This window comes from Leuresthes tenuis, unplaced genomic scaffold (genome assembly GCF_036924035.1).
Source record: "Leuresthes tenuis unplaced genomic scaffold, fLeuTen1.0.hap1 SCAF_17, whole genome shotgun sequence".
In the NCBI taxonomy this organism is placed as follows: Eukaryota; Metazoa; Chordata; class Actinopteri; order Atheriniformes; family Atherinopsidae; genus Leuresthes; species Leuresthes tenuis.
The window spans coordinates 15,613,557-15,628,438 of record NW_027325371.1 but is presented as its reverse complement, the minus strand read 5'-3'; the positions used below and the strand labels follow the sequence as shown (position 1 = coordinate 15,628,438).

At 34.1% G+C, this 14,882-nt stretch overlaps 2 gene segments (V, D, J or C); both read left to right on the top strand.

Moving 5' to 3' along the window:
- Positions 1-14,882, top strand: part of LOC140273886 (Ig heavy chain V region 6.96-like) — a 119,383-nt gene that overhangs the window by 78,522 nt on the left and 25,979 nt on the right.
- Positions 10,585-12,961, top strand: LOC140273885 (immunoglobulin heavy constant gamma 2-like). The segment is given in 5 exon segments: positions 10,585-10,656; positions 10,820-11,101; positions 11,290-11,607; positions 11,941-12,095; positions 12,586-12,961. Coding segments are annotated over 4 exon segments (759 nt in total).

The window sequence follows — 14,882 nt, the reverse complement described above, 5'->3', positions numbered from 1 at the left end:
TATATTAAACACATTCTTTTAATTTTTCTTATTTGTCAGAGAAAATTGATCAAGTTTTATCCAGTTAATTTTACTTGCATGCAAAAAATCTTAGGAGTTCAACAGCAAAATTAGAGGAACTTGACTCAGCTTAAGGATCAACTTTATTCCCTGTTTCTCTGATCTTGCTGCTAGTGCCTGATTCCTTTGAAGAGCTCTTAGAAGATTTGCACAAATTAACACATTAGAAACAGTGAATAGTCACAAGACTGATGATGTGAACAGTTATTTCAGTTTGAAACATACAGTTTTGATATCATCTGATCAGACTCAGTGGTGCCACTTTGCATCTTTAAGCTTTAAGGTTTCTGTGTTTTTTCTCACAGACTGACTGCAGCTGTGCCTCAGGTTGAATCAGAGTATATGTGAATTTATCTTTTTTTATCATTTTAATAATAATAATAAAAACAGGAATTAATATTATTATTTATTGTATTCAGAGAGGCAGATGGTTACTTTTCTATAACAAGTCAGTGTAGAGATTCACCTTTTCCAGAAGCGGCCTCAGCTCTAATGTCTGCTAACTAATGAATAGTGGTCTAAGCAGTGATATCAAACAGAAGCTGCTTCTGAAAAGCAGGGAAATTAATACATTGCAGATGTTCACATGTAACCATCTCTAAACAGCTTGTTGATATTGAAAAAGTTGCAGTCCCTGCTTTAAAACTCTAGAGGGCAGACAAGGATGTGCTGTGTTTTTAATTCTTCCCACAGAAATGGCCTTACACAGGACATCAGGAAACAGTTTGGAGGAATTTACTGGCACCCATTATTTTCATTCATTCTAACATTTAAATGTATTTTCTGTATGCGTGTTTCAGTGCTGACAGAAAGCACTAAACGGCTGCAGCCTGTAGCCACTAACAATTTCAACAATACAATTCATGTGATCAGTGAGTAATATTGTTTCCTACATTGATTTGGAACCTGACACCAAATACTGAATTTGAAGAGTTCATAATTATTATTTTGTGTTTGGCATATTTTCCTCTAATATAAAACACAGATCTCAATAACAAAATATTAGTCATCTATTTAATGACGATTTTCTCGTGGTGAACATTTTTCTCTCATCATAAGACGGCAAAATCCCTTCAATTGATCAAAACTATTTTCATTTTTTTTCTCAGAATTTACTTCAACAAATTTCAAATGTCAATGCAGATTTCACTCTCAACCATCTTTTGTTCTACTCACTTTTTGTAATTAATAGATTTGCCTTCGTGGTTTTATTTATTTAGTTACCTATTTTCCTTAAAGCGCAGTTTCTATCAAATTTATTAAATTTATTAATTATTAATTTTTTGCGTATTATCAAAAAAAGTTATTTATACTGAAATTTGACCTGTACTGTGTAGCCGATGAATAATTGAATCTTCTTGTGAATTATTTCATTGATTCTTATTCAGTTAGGATTATTTAATTGCTGTGGACTTTTGTGTGCCAGAATATTTATCAGACGTTACTGTAAAACTCAATTAATTTGTGTTAACACAGAATTAGATGTGGTTTAGTTAGATGGATCAATTCTGAAAAAATGCATAACTCTGTGCATGATTGAAATGTATATACATTTTAGCTTCCAGTATGCTGTACTTTAATCTGAAATACCAGATACTGAATACAGACTTTTGAAAGTTAGTTGATTTAATTTGCACTTCAGTTTGCACTTTTAATAATCCGTTTTTTATTTAAATGAAACATTCAAAATTAAGAGATTTACTTATCTTCTTGAGAAATATTGAGCCCTTTTAAGAAGTAACTGAAAATCACATGTCGATAAATAGATTTAGACAGAATCCTGATAAATGAATAAAAAAAAGCCAATTCATTGGTGAGTAATTATTAATTGTAGTTTTGGTGATAAGAGTTTAAGTTTTGTTTTACTCTTACCTTCTGCTGGTGGTATAGGTCCACTCACTCTCTGGTGCAGCAAACAGTGTTTGCACCACAGGTTTTTGTGTCAGTGTTTGTCACAGTGGTGGCTGGGGGGCACAATGATATACACCCATACAAAAACCTAAGAACCACAAATCTGACACTCTATTATAACGTTGTGGGAAAAAAGATTAAGAAAAACATTTTTCATTACGTAATGAGAAAATCAGTTTAAATGAACAGACTGATATCAAAAAGGTAAATAATTAGCAGTAGAGTGTCAGTTGCAAATATAAATTTTATCTTCATGTCAACCAAATATCTTCTTAACTTGAGAAATATAGAGTCCTTTTAATAAGTTACTGAAAATCACATATTAAATAAATAGATTTAAATAGAATCCTACTATAGTTTTATTCTTACCTTCTGTAGATGGTATATTTCCACCAGTGTTGGGTTTTTGTGTCAGTGTTTGTCACAGTGATGGGCTGGGGAGCACAATGATATACACCCATACAAAAACCTAAGAACCACAAATCTGACACTCATCCATTATAATGTTGTGGGGAAAAAAGACGACATTTAGTGCCATAATTCTCATTACATAATGAGGAAACTACTCTTAATATCAGTTTAACAAACAGACTGATACCTAAAAGGTAAACAGTTAGCAACATAGTATCAGTTACTGTGCAAATGTAAATTTCATTTTCATGTCAACCAAATCACTCATAACCACATGATGATACCAAGATCTGTGATAAACTTTGAGCACTGAACAAATGCACACAGGTACTAAAGTATTTTCTAATACTAATAAAATTCTTGTACATGCTTTTATTCAACAAGTTCTGCTACACAACTGTGACTGTTTCAACCACTGGAGTCTACAGTTCATTAATATAATTAATTTACACTATTTGATTCCATGCAATCATTACTGTTATTAGTTTAATTTAATTATCTCAAACTGCCAGTTTACACGCTTGCTCTCAATGACGTTTGATTTTCATATGGATTTATTTGAACAAGTGTAATGAAAATTCATAGATTCATAGATTGCATCAACATATGCGAAAAGTTTTTTTTCATGATCTCATTGCAGTTCTTTGCTTTTCTTAGATCAGAATAATAGATTTTAAATTGCGCTAACTTGACATTGGAAAATCATACACTAAACAGTAATCTGAAATGTTGAATGAGTTGATCAAATCAAATAAACATTAGAAATTCACCTCTAGATTTCTGTTGATCAGTATTCAAGTTTAGTTCCATTCCTCCCCACTGATGGTGTTATAGTTTCACTTTCCCTCCAATGCAGCAGTGCTTGGTTTTTGTTATAGCATTTATCATTGTGTTCTATGGGGTGGCACAATGATATACACCCATACAAAAACCTAAGAACAAACACCTGAGAGTCATCTGTTGTACTGAATGAATAATTCAATCAAATATCATTTTTAGTAGACTTTCAAATCATTGTATTCTACCTTTATCTACATTTTACAAACTTTTTTAGGAATTGAGTTGGTAAAATTATTACATGCATGCATTTTATTTTATTTTTTTAAAAAGGAAAAAACATTGCTGGTGTCCTGTCATATCAGTGTCCAACAGCAAAAATTGTCTTGAAACTTTACACCTCCAGTAAGAAATTCCATGCACCCAGTTGCATGGAATTTCTTACTTTCGGGTTCAACTGAAATGCACCATTATGACTTGGGTTTTGCTGCAACCGGACAAGTTATACCCTGATGTTTCTAAAAATGCCATCTATAAAGAACCACTTCCCACTCTGTCTGCACCTCTAAGACCACACCTGCAGCAGTGAAACTTTGTAGAACCCATCAGATGAGAAATTTCTTTAAAAACAAATACACTATATTGACACTGTCATCATCCAATTTATTCCAAAAAATAACATCCCATGAATACATTTTTCACGTTGGCCTTAATTGCATTTACATTACATTTAATGAATATGTGACCTCTAGTTATCGTCAGAATGGCTACATGTCAATTGTAAAGTAGGTGTTATAGGTGACATAGTAGTTGTAGTTGTACGAACATTTTTATTTTTTTTTAACTTACTGGACAAAAGTATAGGTTTCCAAACATTTTAAATGAACAGAAGCAGGATTTCCTAGTTGTACTCCAAAAATTTACAGAAAAACTAATATAAATGATGATCCATCACATCAGGCCAGGTTTTTTGAACACGAATGTATAACCGTGTATGGAGTAGCGACCACACTGTATATCAATACCAAAACCTGTCCTAAATAAAAGGGAAACCCAAATTCACGATGCAGTGAAAAAACAGTGGACTCATGACTGAAAGTGTGCCCTGGTTCAAAAACCTGTGCAAAAATGCATCCTTTGCCTCCTCTCCTTCCTACTTAAGAGGACTTTGTGCTTAAAAAAAAAAAGCTTGAATATGTAAATAATATTTCATTGATTAAATAGTATAACATTTTTAGGATGTGCAGTGTTTCCCAACCCAGTAACGTACCCATGGTGGGACATGCTGCCCTGGCAAAAATGCCTAACCATAACAAATACTTAACCTGGACTAAATATAAATTTATCATACACTGAGAAAAGAACTGAGAATATTTAATGAATTTGGATCAAGGAAAGTTTTTTTTTATTCTTTTTTCTATCTTTATTTAAAAAAAAAGTGAATCATGTGTAATGATAAATAGCTTATATGGGGAAGTTTTTGTGAGAGGCTGAGTCACAGTGTATACTTTGGTGGCCACAGTGATACGTCCTATGACAAAAACCTCCAAAAATTCTGTATGATAACAATACAGAAACAAAAGCCAGTAAAAAACACAGAAAAGAGAAGATGGTTAAGGGTAATTTATGAAGGAAGTGATGCTGCTTCTTTAGTAATGTCTTAAAATGTTTTAATTTTCTCTAAATTTGCTCTTTTTCAGTTCTTTCTCAGTAGATGATCAACAATTGTAATCATAAAGATTTAGGATCCCAAAGATAGCTATGTTAAGTTTGTCCTCCATTATCCATCATATCCCTTATCCCTTTCATCCATTAATCCAACCTCATAGATGTTTTCTTTTTTTAATTATTTTATTTCATCATTATCCATTTTCTGTACCTGCTTAATCCAATTCAGGGTTGCAGATGGGCTGGAGCCTATCACAGGGCCACGCAGAGACAAACAAGACCAACAATGATACACACTCGCATTCACTCCTACAAACAATTTAAAGTCACCAATTAACCTGAAATTTTTGGATGATTTGAGAGAACCAGAGTAGCCGGAGAGAACCCACAAAAACATAGAAAGAACATGCAAACGGAACACAGAAAGGCCCCAGATGGCCTTCAAACCAGGAACCTTCTTGCTGTGCAGCCCAATTACTAAATAGAATCATAAAGCCTTTTCTTTTATTTGCCAATTTCTTGGTAAGGAGGCTTAGTCCTTCAATAGCTGCACCAAGATGATGCATATCTTCTATAAGTTGGCAGTGAAGAGTGCAATCTGTTTTGCAACTATCTCTTGGGGCAGCAGCACCGGAGCCAGTGATTCAAAGAGTTAAAAAAAGAGTTTCTGATAAAGAAATTTGGCTTTGCTCTGGGGAATGCTTTGGAGGTACCGGAGCTGATTGTGAATTGAAGAATTATGTACAAGTTGTTAAACACAATGACAATAGTGCCCACCCTCTACAGAACATACTGTTCAGACAAAGGCGTCTCCAGCTCCCCTGCAACACAGAGTACAATTGAACAAAATATATATATTTTTTTTAATTCTCCTTTTGAATTAATAATTAGTTTTCTTTTTTCACAAAACAACACAGGGATTTAAGAACATCTAACGTAACACAGAATTCAACACAGCACATCAGTTTCCTGGTGTCTCCAAGCATGTTGTTTTTAGAAAGCCGCTTCCCTGTTCTGTACAGCTGGGATGACACCTGCAGCTGCGAAAGTTTGTAGAAACTGCCAGACAAATTCCCTCGTGAAATCTTTTACATGCATTAGAAAGATTACATGTGCGCCTCCAAATGTGAAGAAATTTACAGAAAGACAGCTAAATGAAATGTATTTTTTTGGCATGTATTTATTTTTTTCCATCAAGCTGTTATCAAATTGTTGTGTAACTATGACACTTTGTCAGTAAAAGATGAAAAGATTTCAGTTATCATCACGGTTATAATGGAACAGAATGAACTGTCACATTTTAAGTTTTCTTTTGTCATGTTTTCAGGTTTTTGCCATGTTTCCAGGTTCATTTCTTGTCATGTTTTTTCCCCTGTCACTTAGCTTCACTCAAGTCACCTGTTTTCTTTTTCACAGCTGCTCGTTGTCGCCAATCACCTTCCCCAGTATTTCGTTTCCAGGTTCACTCACAGTCATCGTGAAATCCTCACCTTACCTTGATTGAGTCCCTTTAGCATTGTATCGCACTGATAAATGACTCGATGTTCCACAATATTCTGCAGCTAAACAAGAACAAAACAGAAGTTATTGTTTTTGGTCCTAACAACAATGAGAGAATTGAGGTCAGTGCTTATCTGAAAACCCTATCACTACAGACTACAAGCCATGCCAGAAACCTAGGTGTTATATCAGATGCTGACTTACACTTTGAAAACCAGATTAATTCACTCACCAAGTCGGCATTTTACCACCTAAAAAATATAGCAAGGATTAGAAGCCTTCTATCTAAACCAGACCTGGAAAAACTTGTCCATGCTTTTATCTCAAGTAGACTAGACTATTGCAATGTGCTTTATAACAGCCTTCCAAAGAAAACCATCCAAAAACTGCAGCGTGTTCAAAATGCAGCTGCACGGGTGATCACAAAAACCAAAAAATACGACCACATCACACCAGTTCTCAGAGCTTTGCACTGGCTCCCTCTGTGTGAGAGAATTGAATTTAAAATTAATTTGCTGGTCTACAAATCCCTAAATGGTTTGGGCCCAAAATACCTGCTAAATCTTTTTATTCCCTATCAACCACCCTTAGGTCATCTGGAAAGGGACTGCTAACGGTTTATAGTCCTAAGACAAAAAATGGTAAAGCATCATTCAGACATTGTGCTGCTTATATCTGGAACAAACTCCCTGAAACACTTAGATGTGCTCCAAATGTTGCTACTTTTAAATCAAGGCTCAAAACTTTCTTGTTTTGGTAGGCCTTTGAAATGAGATGATGGGTGCCAATGGTTAGAGTTACAGATACTCTTGAGTGTCTATTACCTCCTTTTTACTTGTCTTATCCTTTTTTTTTCTTACCAAAGCATTTTATTAATTCTATCTTGCACTACTTCTGGTTCCGGCTGTTACAGAAGGTTTTATTGTCTTTGTTTTACGTGTCTTTGCACATGTTTATCTTTTTATCTTTTCATCCTTTTATTCTGTTATTTATTTTCCTGCTATGAAAAGCACATTGAGTTGCACTTATGTATGAAATGCGCTATACATATAAAATTGCCTTGCCTTGCCTAACCTTCATGTTCACGCCACGTTTGTTCAGTCTTTTGCCCCACGTTATTTATTCATAGCCATAGTCAAGTTTTGTTTCATAGTTCATGTCAGGTCTTGTTGTTTTTTCACAGTTTAGTATTTTTGATACTCTTGATACTTTGGCTTTTTTAAAAAAATAAATCTGTTTTTTTTTTTTTAAGTCTGCATCTGGGTCCTCCCTTTTCGTACCACGAACCGTGACATGAACGATGGTTAGGGTTAGATGATGAAGCTATTCCTTCCCTATAGCAACCGAAATCACTTCTTTTTTCCTTTGAACAACTGTATATAGACAGTAGTGTATACAGTGCATACTGAATGTCATGTATATTAAACATATTTACAAAAAGAAAAAATATATATTGTATATAAATAAGTACTTAAATACTTATTCTTCTTCCTCTACGCAAGTGATTGGTTTTTGTGTTGTTTTTCTTGACAAATGGAAATAAATGATAAAACATTTCTTATGGATTAATAATGAAAACACCCTCAGCCCATAACTTAACAGATAATTTCAATCTAAGTAAATTAGTTGCTTACAGTCATAATAACTATAGAGATGTGACATGTTCCCATAAATCTAAATGTTTTGTGTTCTGACTGAGAATGAACATACAACAGACATGACACAAGGATGTCTTACTGCTATTTCGGCTTTCATCGTGCATTTCCTGTGGTTACACAGGGTTTTTCCTGTCACCCCAGGTTTTTGTTCAACCAGTGAGCGGAGATGCAGCACTGTGATTACTTTGACTACTGGGGTCGTGGGACCGAAGTCACAGTTTCTTCAGGTAAGTCACATTTACTCAAAATATTCACAGCGACTGCTTAATATATTTATCTTCAATTATGTTTTTCGATGGTAGAAAGGTTCTGAGAAATATATCTTCTTAAAATGTTTATAGACATAACTGTTAAATGTAGCCAATGATGCTGCTGTTTCAAAAACATTTCAAATGTCCTTAATGATGATAATATCTCTTCATGTAGGCTGTTTTGATGATTTGATCTTAATTGTAACGCCACTGAGCAACAAATGAGCATCTACGTTTTTGGTCGCTCTAAATGACTGGTTATTTCACCTGTTGTTACTCTATTGATTAGTTATAAATAACTCCTTTCTGTAAGTCAACAGTTTAAAGTTTAAAGTGGTTATAAATTTTATTAATGACATAGCGCATGCCCTCTCTAACTGAAGCTTGACACAGCATCTTTCATCTATAATTTTCAAAAAATGTAACAGAGATGAGTATCTTTAAAGTGAGTTGCTGTGAGGGTCACCTCATTTTCTTTTGTATATTATCTAATAATAATAGTTCTTACCAACAAGCCTTTTAGGTTGTTTTATTCTTTATTCTAAGTATAGGTGTACTGTCAAACAAAAGCAATCCCTATGTTTTAAGACATAAGATGATACTGACTAAATACTGCTATTTGAAATGTTATGTTTAACTCATACGAAGCAAACCAGCTTTCTTATTAGAAATAATCAATCGGTAAATATTTGATTGAAAATAGCTTTTTCGATTTATAATTTTGAGGTTAAGAAGTGGAACTGCTTTGATTCTTCTTTATTTTAATTATTTGAGCATTTAGAGAATCTCTGCAGTGGTGGAGCAACTGTTGAAGTATTAGTCACTTAAATAAAGCTCTAATACCATATTGTAAAACTACTCTTTGTATTGGTAGAAGTCCAGCATTGAAAATGTTACTTAGTGTTATCAAGAAAAGTTTCTGAAATTTCGTATTGATAACTTTTATTCTCCATACAATTTAAAAAAAATACTTGTAATACATGTAATAGTTTGCTCTTATCATTGCATCATTAATATTAAGGATCAGCTTAAGTTAATAAAGCAGTGCAACAGAAAGTACATTTCTATCACATTACTGTGGTGCTACGTATTGCAGACAAATTGTAATCTGTGTACCATAGTCAACACTCTACCTAAAAAAAAAGTTGGATGATGTGTTTTCATACGTTTAACATTGCATTGCAACTAATCGTTCATTATGATTTAATATGATAATTATTTATTCACTTTTTTATGTATTATTTGGTTTGTAAATTTAAATTAGAAATGAAGAAATGCTGAAAAAAATCCGTCTCTAATAGGCGATCAAAATCATTGACAAATTTCTGCCAATTGAATGAAAAGAATGAGTGATGAACAGTCTCAGCTGTACTTATATAAATAGTTAGGCAGTTTGATTTTATCGTAAAAGTTCATATTTTTATCAGTTCTCATACATTTTGAGTTAAAAAAAAACTTGTAAAGTAAGCAGTGAATAAGAAATGTAGAGAAGTAAAAAGTATTTTTGCCTCCCAACTGTGATGTAAGCGTTGCAAATGTGGCATCAACAAAAAAGTCTCAAGTCACAGGCAATACTTCAAATTTGTATCCAGCTATGGTACTTTAATAAATATGCTACTCTAAATTCTACCACTGTGTATTTGAGTATCTAGTGTAAATATGTTCAACTTTTCCTTTGACTTGATCCCTTTAACATACAAACTTCATATTATTCCACAGGAGCAACTTCATCACCAACTCTGTTCCCGCTGGTTTCATGTGACTCCGGCTCTGGAGATAAAATCACTCTTGGTTGTCTGGCACATGACTTTTATCCAAACCGTGCTACATTCCAATGGAGCGATGCCAGTGGGACTAGTGTGCCTTCTGAACAATATATTTCAGCTCTGAGTAACAGCAACAATAAATTCACGGGAGTCAGCGTGATCAGTGTAACAAAATCTGATTATTTCTCTTATAATTGTTCTGTTACTCACCCTGGAGGCACCAAACAACTGCAAGTAAAAAGTATGTTATGTTTTATTTCAGAACATCTGTCTTTCATTTCTGTCTGACATTCACTTTTTAGGCAACAGAAAATATTTTGTGGTAAATGTTCTCAAAATGATTTATGTGTCTGTCTTCTGCCTTGACATTTTCAGGGGGATCTCCAAAAGTAACTTTGCAATCAGTGCCAAGTGGAGACAAACAGACCTTAACGTGTTATATTGAGCAGTTTGGCCCTGATAAAGTTTCAGTCGCTTGGGAAAAGAACGGCATCACTGAAAGTGGCTACACTAAAATCGGTCCCACTAAAATTGGGAATTTATATTCAGCTGTGAGTGTCCTAAGAATCCCTGAAGCAGATTGGAACAGTGAAAATGTTTATACCTGTAAGGTGACTCATGAAGGAGAAATTTACACAAAGAAGACCTCAAAAGGTACTGTATAATTCTGATTTTTATGTAGTTGAAACTAAAAGTAAGGTGAAGGAGGATGTTTAAATGGAACGCAAACATGAAAGTGTTTTTTAAGCAATTTCTTTTTTCTCCACACAATAAAATTACATTAATCATTTATTTTTCTTATGGCTTTTCCATGTAGCTCCTCTCACGATGGATTTAAACCCTCCAACTAACAAAGAAATATTCACCAACCGTCGGGCAGAGTTGAAGTGTAGTATTACCAAACTATCAGAGACCAACATCATCTGGCAGATTGATGGAAAGGATGTCACAGAGAACGTTAGGCTGGAAACAAGTACGAATCACATAACCAGCATTCTGACTCGTAATCTCAACGATTGGCAATCAGTCAAGAACGTGAGATGTTCTGCTGTCAGATATGATGTGATCCTGGTTACTCAAGAACTGCCTGTCAACAGAAGTAAGTTACCAAACTGAAATCATCAAAATATTATGAAACTATATTATTTTGTAGCCAATTCACATGTGAAAAGGACATTTTTATTAACAAATTAATCACTCCCAGCCCTTTTCATCTTTATTTATTGAGAATTCTAATTTAAACTCAACACTTCATTATGAAGGAGGCTAACTAAGTGTCTCTTTCAGAGGGGGCAAATCCAAGAGTGACAGTTCTCACTCCCACAGCGGAGGAAAAAGACTCAGCTGAAGTCAGGCTGGCGTGTCTGGTCTTCAGTGATGTGGAGCAGGATTACTACATCGCCTGGTCAGTAGATGAGAAACAAAACAGTGGAAACTATGAGGATTCTACCTTCACCCGCCAGAAGACCAGAAATGGCTACTTGGTCACAAGCGTTTACACCACCACCAAGAATGAGTGGGACAAAGAAAAAGTGTTCAACTGCAACGTCTGGCCTGCTGGTAGTGACGCAGCTATGGAAGCTAAAGGAGTGTCAAAGGCCTCTGGTAACTCTCTTGAATGTGATTGATAACAGAGTTGGCTCGATCCTTTGTGCTCCTGTGTTATTTTGTTTGTGTGTAGATTTTATGTTGTGAAATGGTGTACACTCTGTGTTGTCATCAGTCAATGTTATTGTGTATTTGTCATCGTGTTGTGTTGCCTTCTGTCCTCTATATACTAAAACCTTGTTAAGTGTATGGAATTTTTCAAAATAAATGTTGCATGGAGACACTTGCTGTATTGTTCAATCACTCCTTTTATTCCATTATCTAAATGAAAATTTGTTAGAAACACACACAACTAATCTAATCACCCATACTGTACCTTCCTCTTCTCAGGTTTCCCTTCAGAATTAATATGTATGTTTGAGTCGAATTGCACATATGATGCCGTTGAAGAGGATGACTTCAGCAGTTTGTGGTCCACAGCCTCCACCTTCATATTGCTCTTCATTTTCTCTCTGTTATATAACATGATATTCAGCTTGGTCCAGGTAAACATGCAGGCTTTTTATGCATTCAGTTATACCAAAGACAGATTATTCAAAGTAAGATATTCAGATGTGATTTTTTTTTAATGCTTGTTTGATTAATGTGACTACAGGGCCATGTAATCTCTAAATGGAAGGCTCAATTAATCCAATAAAGACATTTGATTAAGGCAGAAATATTTTAACAAAAAAAGAAAAAAAAAAGAAGCATTTCTGAAAATGGAAACCACTCCAAGATATTGCATTAAACTGAATGTGGGTCCTATTATTTTTCACAGCAACTTCAGACTCTGGTGTTCATTACAGAGCTGAATTAAACCAAATAGTTCACAAATACAAATATTTGATGGGATGAGCATCTATAGCATCAGTTTAATATAGTTCTCAGAATATTCAATTTATGAATGAATAATGATATTCATAAAATTGTTGTTGTTTGTTTGTGCTGTTGTTAATAATAACAAATTAATACATTTTCAAAATTGTTTTTCAGATGAAGAAGCAATAAAGAATCAGATGGATGCACATTAGACATGAGTGGCTGCAGATCACACATTAGTGTTGGTGTCTTTTTTGTAGTTTTCAGATATTTTCAATGCTTTGAATACAATAAATAATCTACTGTATATTTAGAAAGTACATTTCTGAAGTCATTTATCTGTACTGTGAAGTATTTTCTATGGTCTGAGATGAAACCTTTTTCTGTCAATTCACCTTTAATCATTTTTGACAACATTTTTTTAATTTCAAACTTTTGTCAGATATAGTATAAGACAATAAACGTGATACAATTTATCAATTATAGTTTGGCATTCAAATTAAAAGGATCATGACTAATCGTAGTTGTGTTACTTTTATACAAAAAAGCTGATAGCTTTTTTCTTTTTCTAAAATCAAAATTGTCAAATTTATATATAAATGTATATATAAATTTAGATTTATTCAATATTTTGTTCTTACTCTTTACTATTGAATGTTATATTTTGTGTTTTTATGTTTATGTTTATGTATTTAGCAGACGCTTTTATCCAAAGCGACTTACAAATTAATAAAGTTTTTGAGAATAAATGTTTTCTGTTGATTGGAGTTTGATTGTTTTTGTCAAATACACTCATTTTAATTGTTTTTAAAGAGGTTATTATAAAGTAAATCTGATATAATTTCACATATACATTTTATCATGCAAAATCAAACAGAGCATGGCTATGAGTGATCATGGACTAGATTCATTCAAAATGCTTTTTGTTCATGTGCTTTAAAGTGCTTCGAAGCATTTTTCTTTCATTACCGTCTATTTCTGTACCTCAGGGACCGAGACTGAAAGTTGAAACTGTCAGACCTAAACTTCCTCGAAACAGCAGGCACATCTGTCGCTGTATGTCAGCAGATCAGGTCTGCAGTTTCCTGTATGAAGACAGCCCCTTGAGATTTTACATTTCAACCGATTTTTGGTCTGGACTTGTAATAGACTTTAATATAGTAAATGTGTGTATATATAAAATGGATGGATTACAGAAGTTCTTAAGAAGGTTCCTGGTTCAAATCCCGGCTGGTGCCTTTCTATGTGGAGTTTCTATATTCTCCCTGTCTATGTGTGGATTCTCTCTGGAATCCTCCAAATTCCTCCCACAGTCCCAATACATGCATGTTAGGTTTATTGTTTATTATACATTGAATATACAAAAGTGAAAGTGAGTGTACATGGTTGTTTGTCTTGTTTGTATCTGTCTGGCCCTGTGATGAAGGCTGTACCCTGCTTCTATGGCAGTGGGACAGGCTCCATGTGCCCCTGCAATCCTGAGTTGGATAAAGTGGGGCTAGACAATGGATAGATGGAATTAGTGTTTTTCATTTTTTTTTATTTTGCTTCTTCTCTTTAATCATTCATTCAACTGATAAGTTGTTTTTTTTTGCAATAATCAGACTTAAAATGAAAGGACCTATGAATATAAGTGATGAATATTTGTGATTTTGATGATTTCCTCCCAGTGTTTTTGCCCACAATACGTTGATTTAAGAACGTGAGACAATGAAGAGAAGAGAAGAAATATCTAAATTAAGACCACATGGAGTCAACAGTTAAATTCTTTTATCAGTTAAAGGTCTGCAGGGTTTCAGTTTCTAGTTGTATCTAAACATATCGTTTTTAGAGAGCTGTTTCCCACTCTGTCTGCACCTCTGAGACCACACCTGCAGCAGTGAAACTTTGTAGAACCCATCAGATGAGAAATTTCTTTAAAAAGAAATACACTATGTTGGCGCTGTCATCCTCCAATTTATTCCAAAAAATAACATCCCATGAATAAATTTTTCACGTTGGCCTTAATTGCATTTAAATTACACTTAATGAATACGTGACCTCTAGTTATCGTCAGAATGGCTACATGTGAATTGTAAAGTAGGTGTTATAGGTGAGATGGTAGTTGTTGTACGAACATTTTTATTTTTTTTTAACTTACTGGACAAAAGTATAGGTTTCCAAACATTTTAAATGAACAGAAGCAGGATTTCCTAGTTGTACTCCAAAAATTTACAGAAAAACTAATATAAATGATGATCCATCACATCAGGCCAGGTTTTTTGAACAAGAATGTATAACCGTGTATGGAGTAGCGACCACACTGTATATTAATACCAAAACCTGTCCTGAATAAAAGGGAAACCCAAATTCACGATGCAGTGAAAAAACAGTGGACTCATGACTGAAAGTGTGCCCTGGTTCAAAAACCTGTGCATAAATGCATCCTTTGCCTCCTCTCCTTCCTACTTAAGAGGACTTTGTGCTTAAAA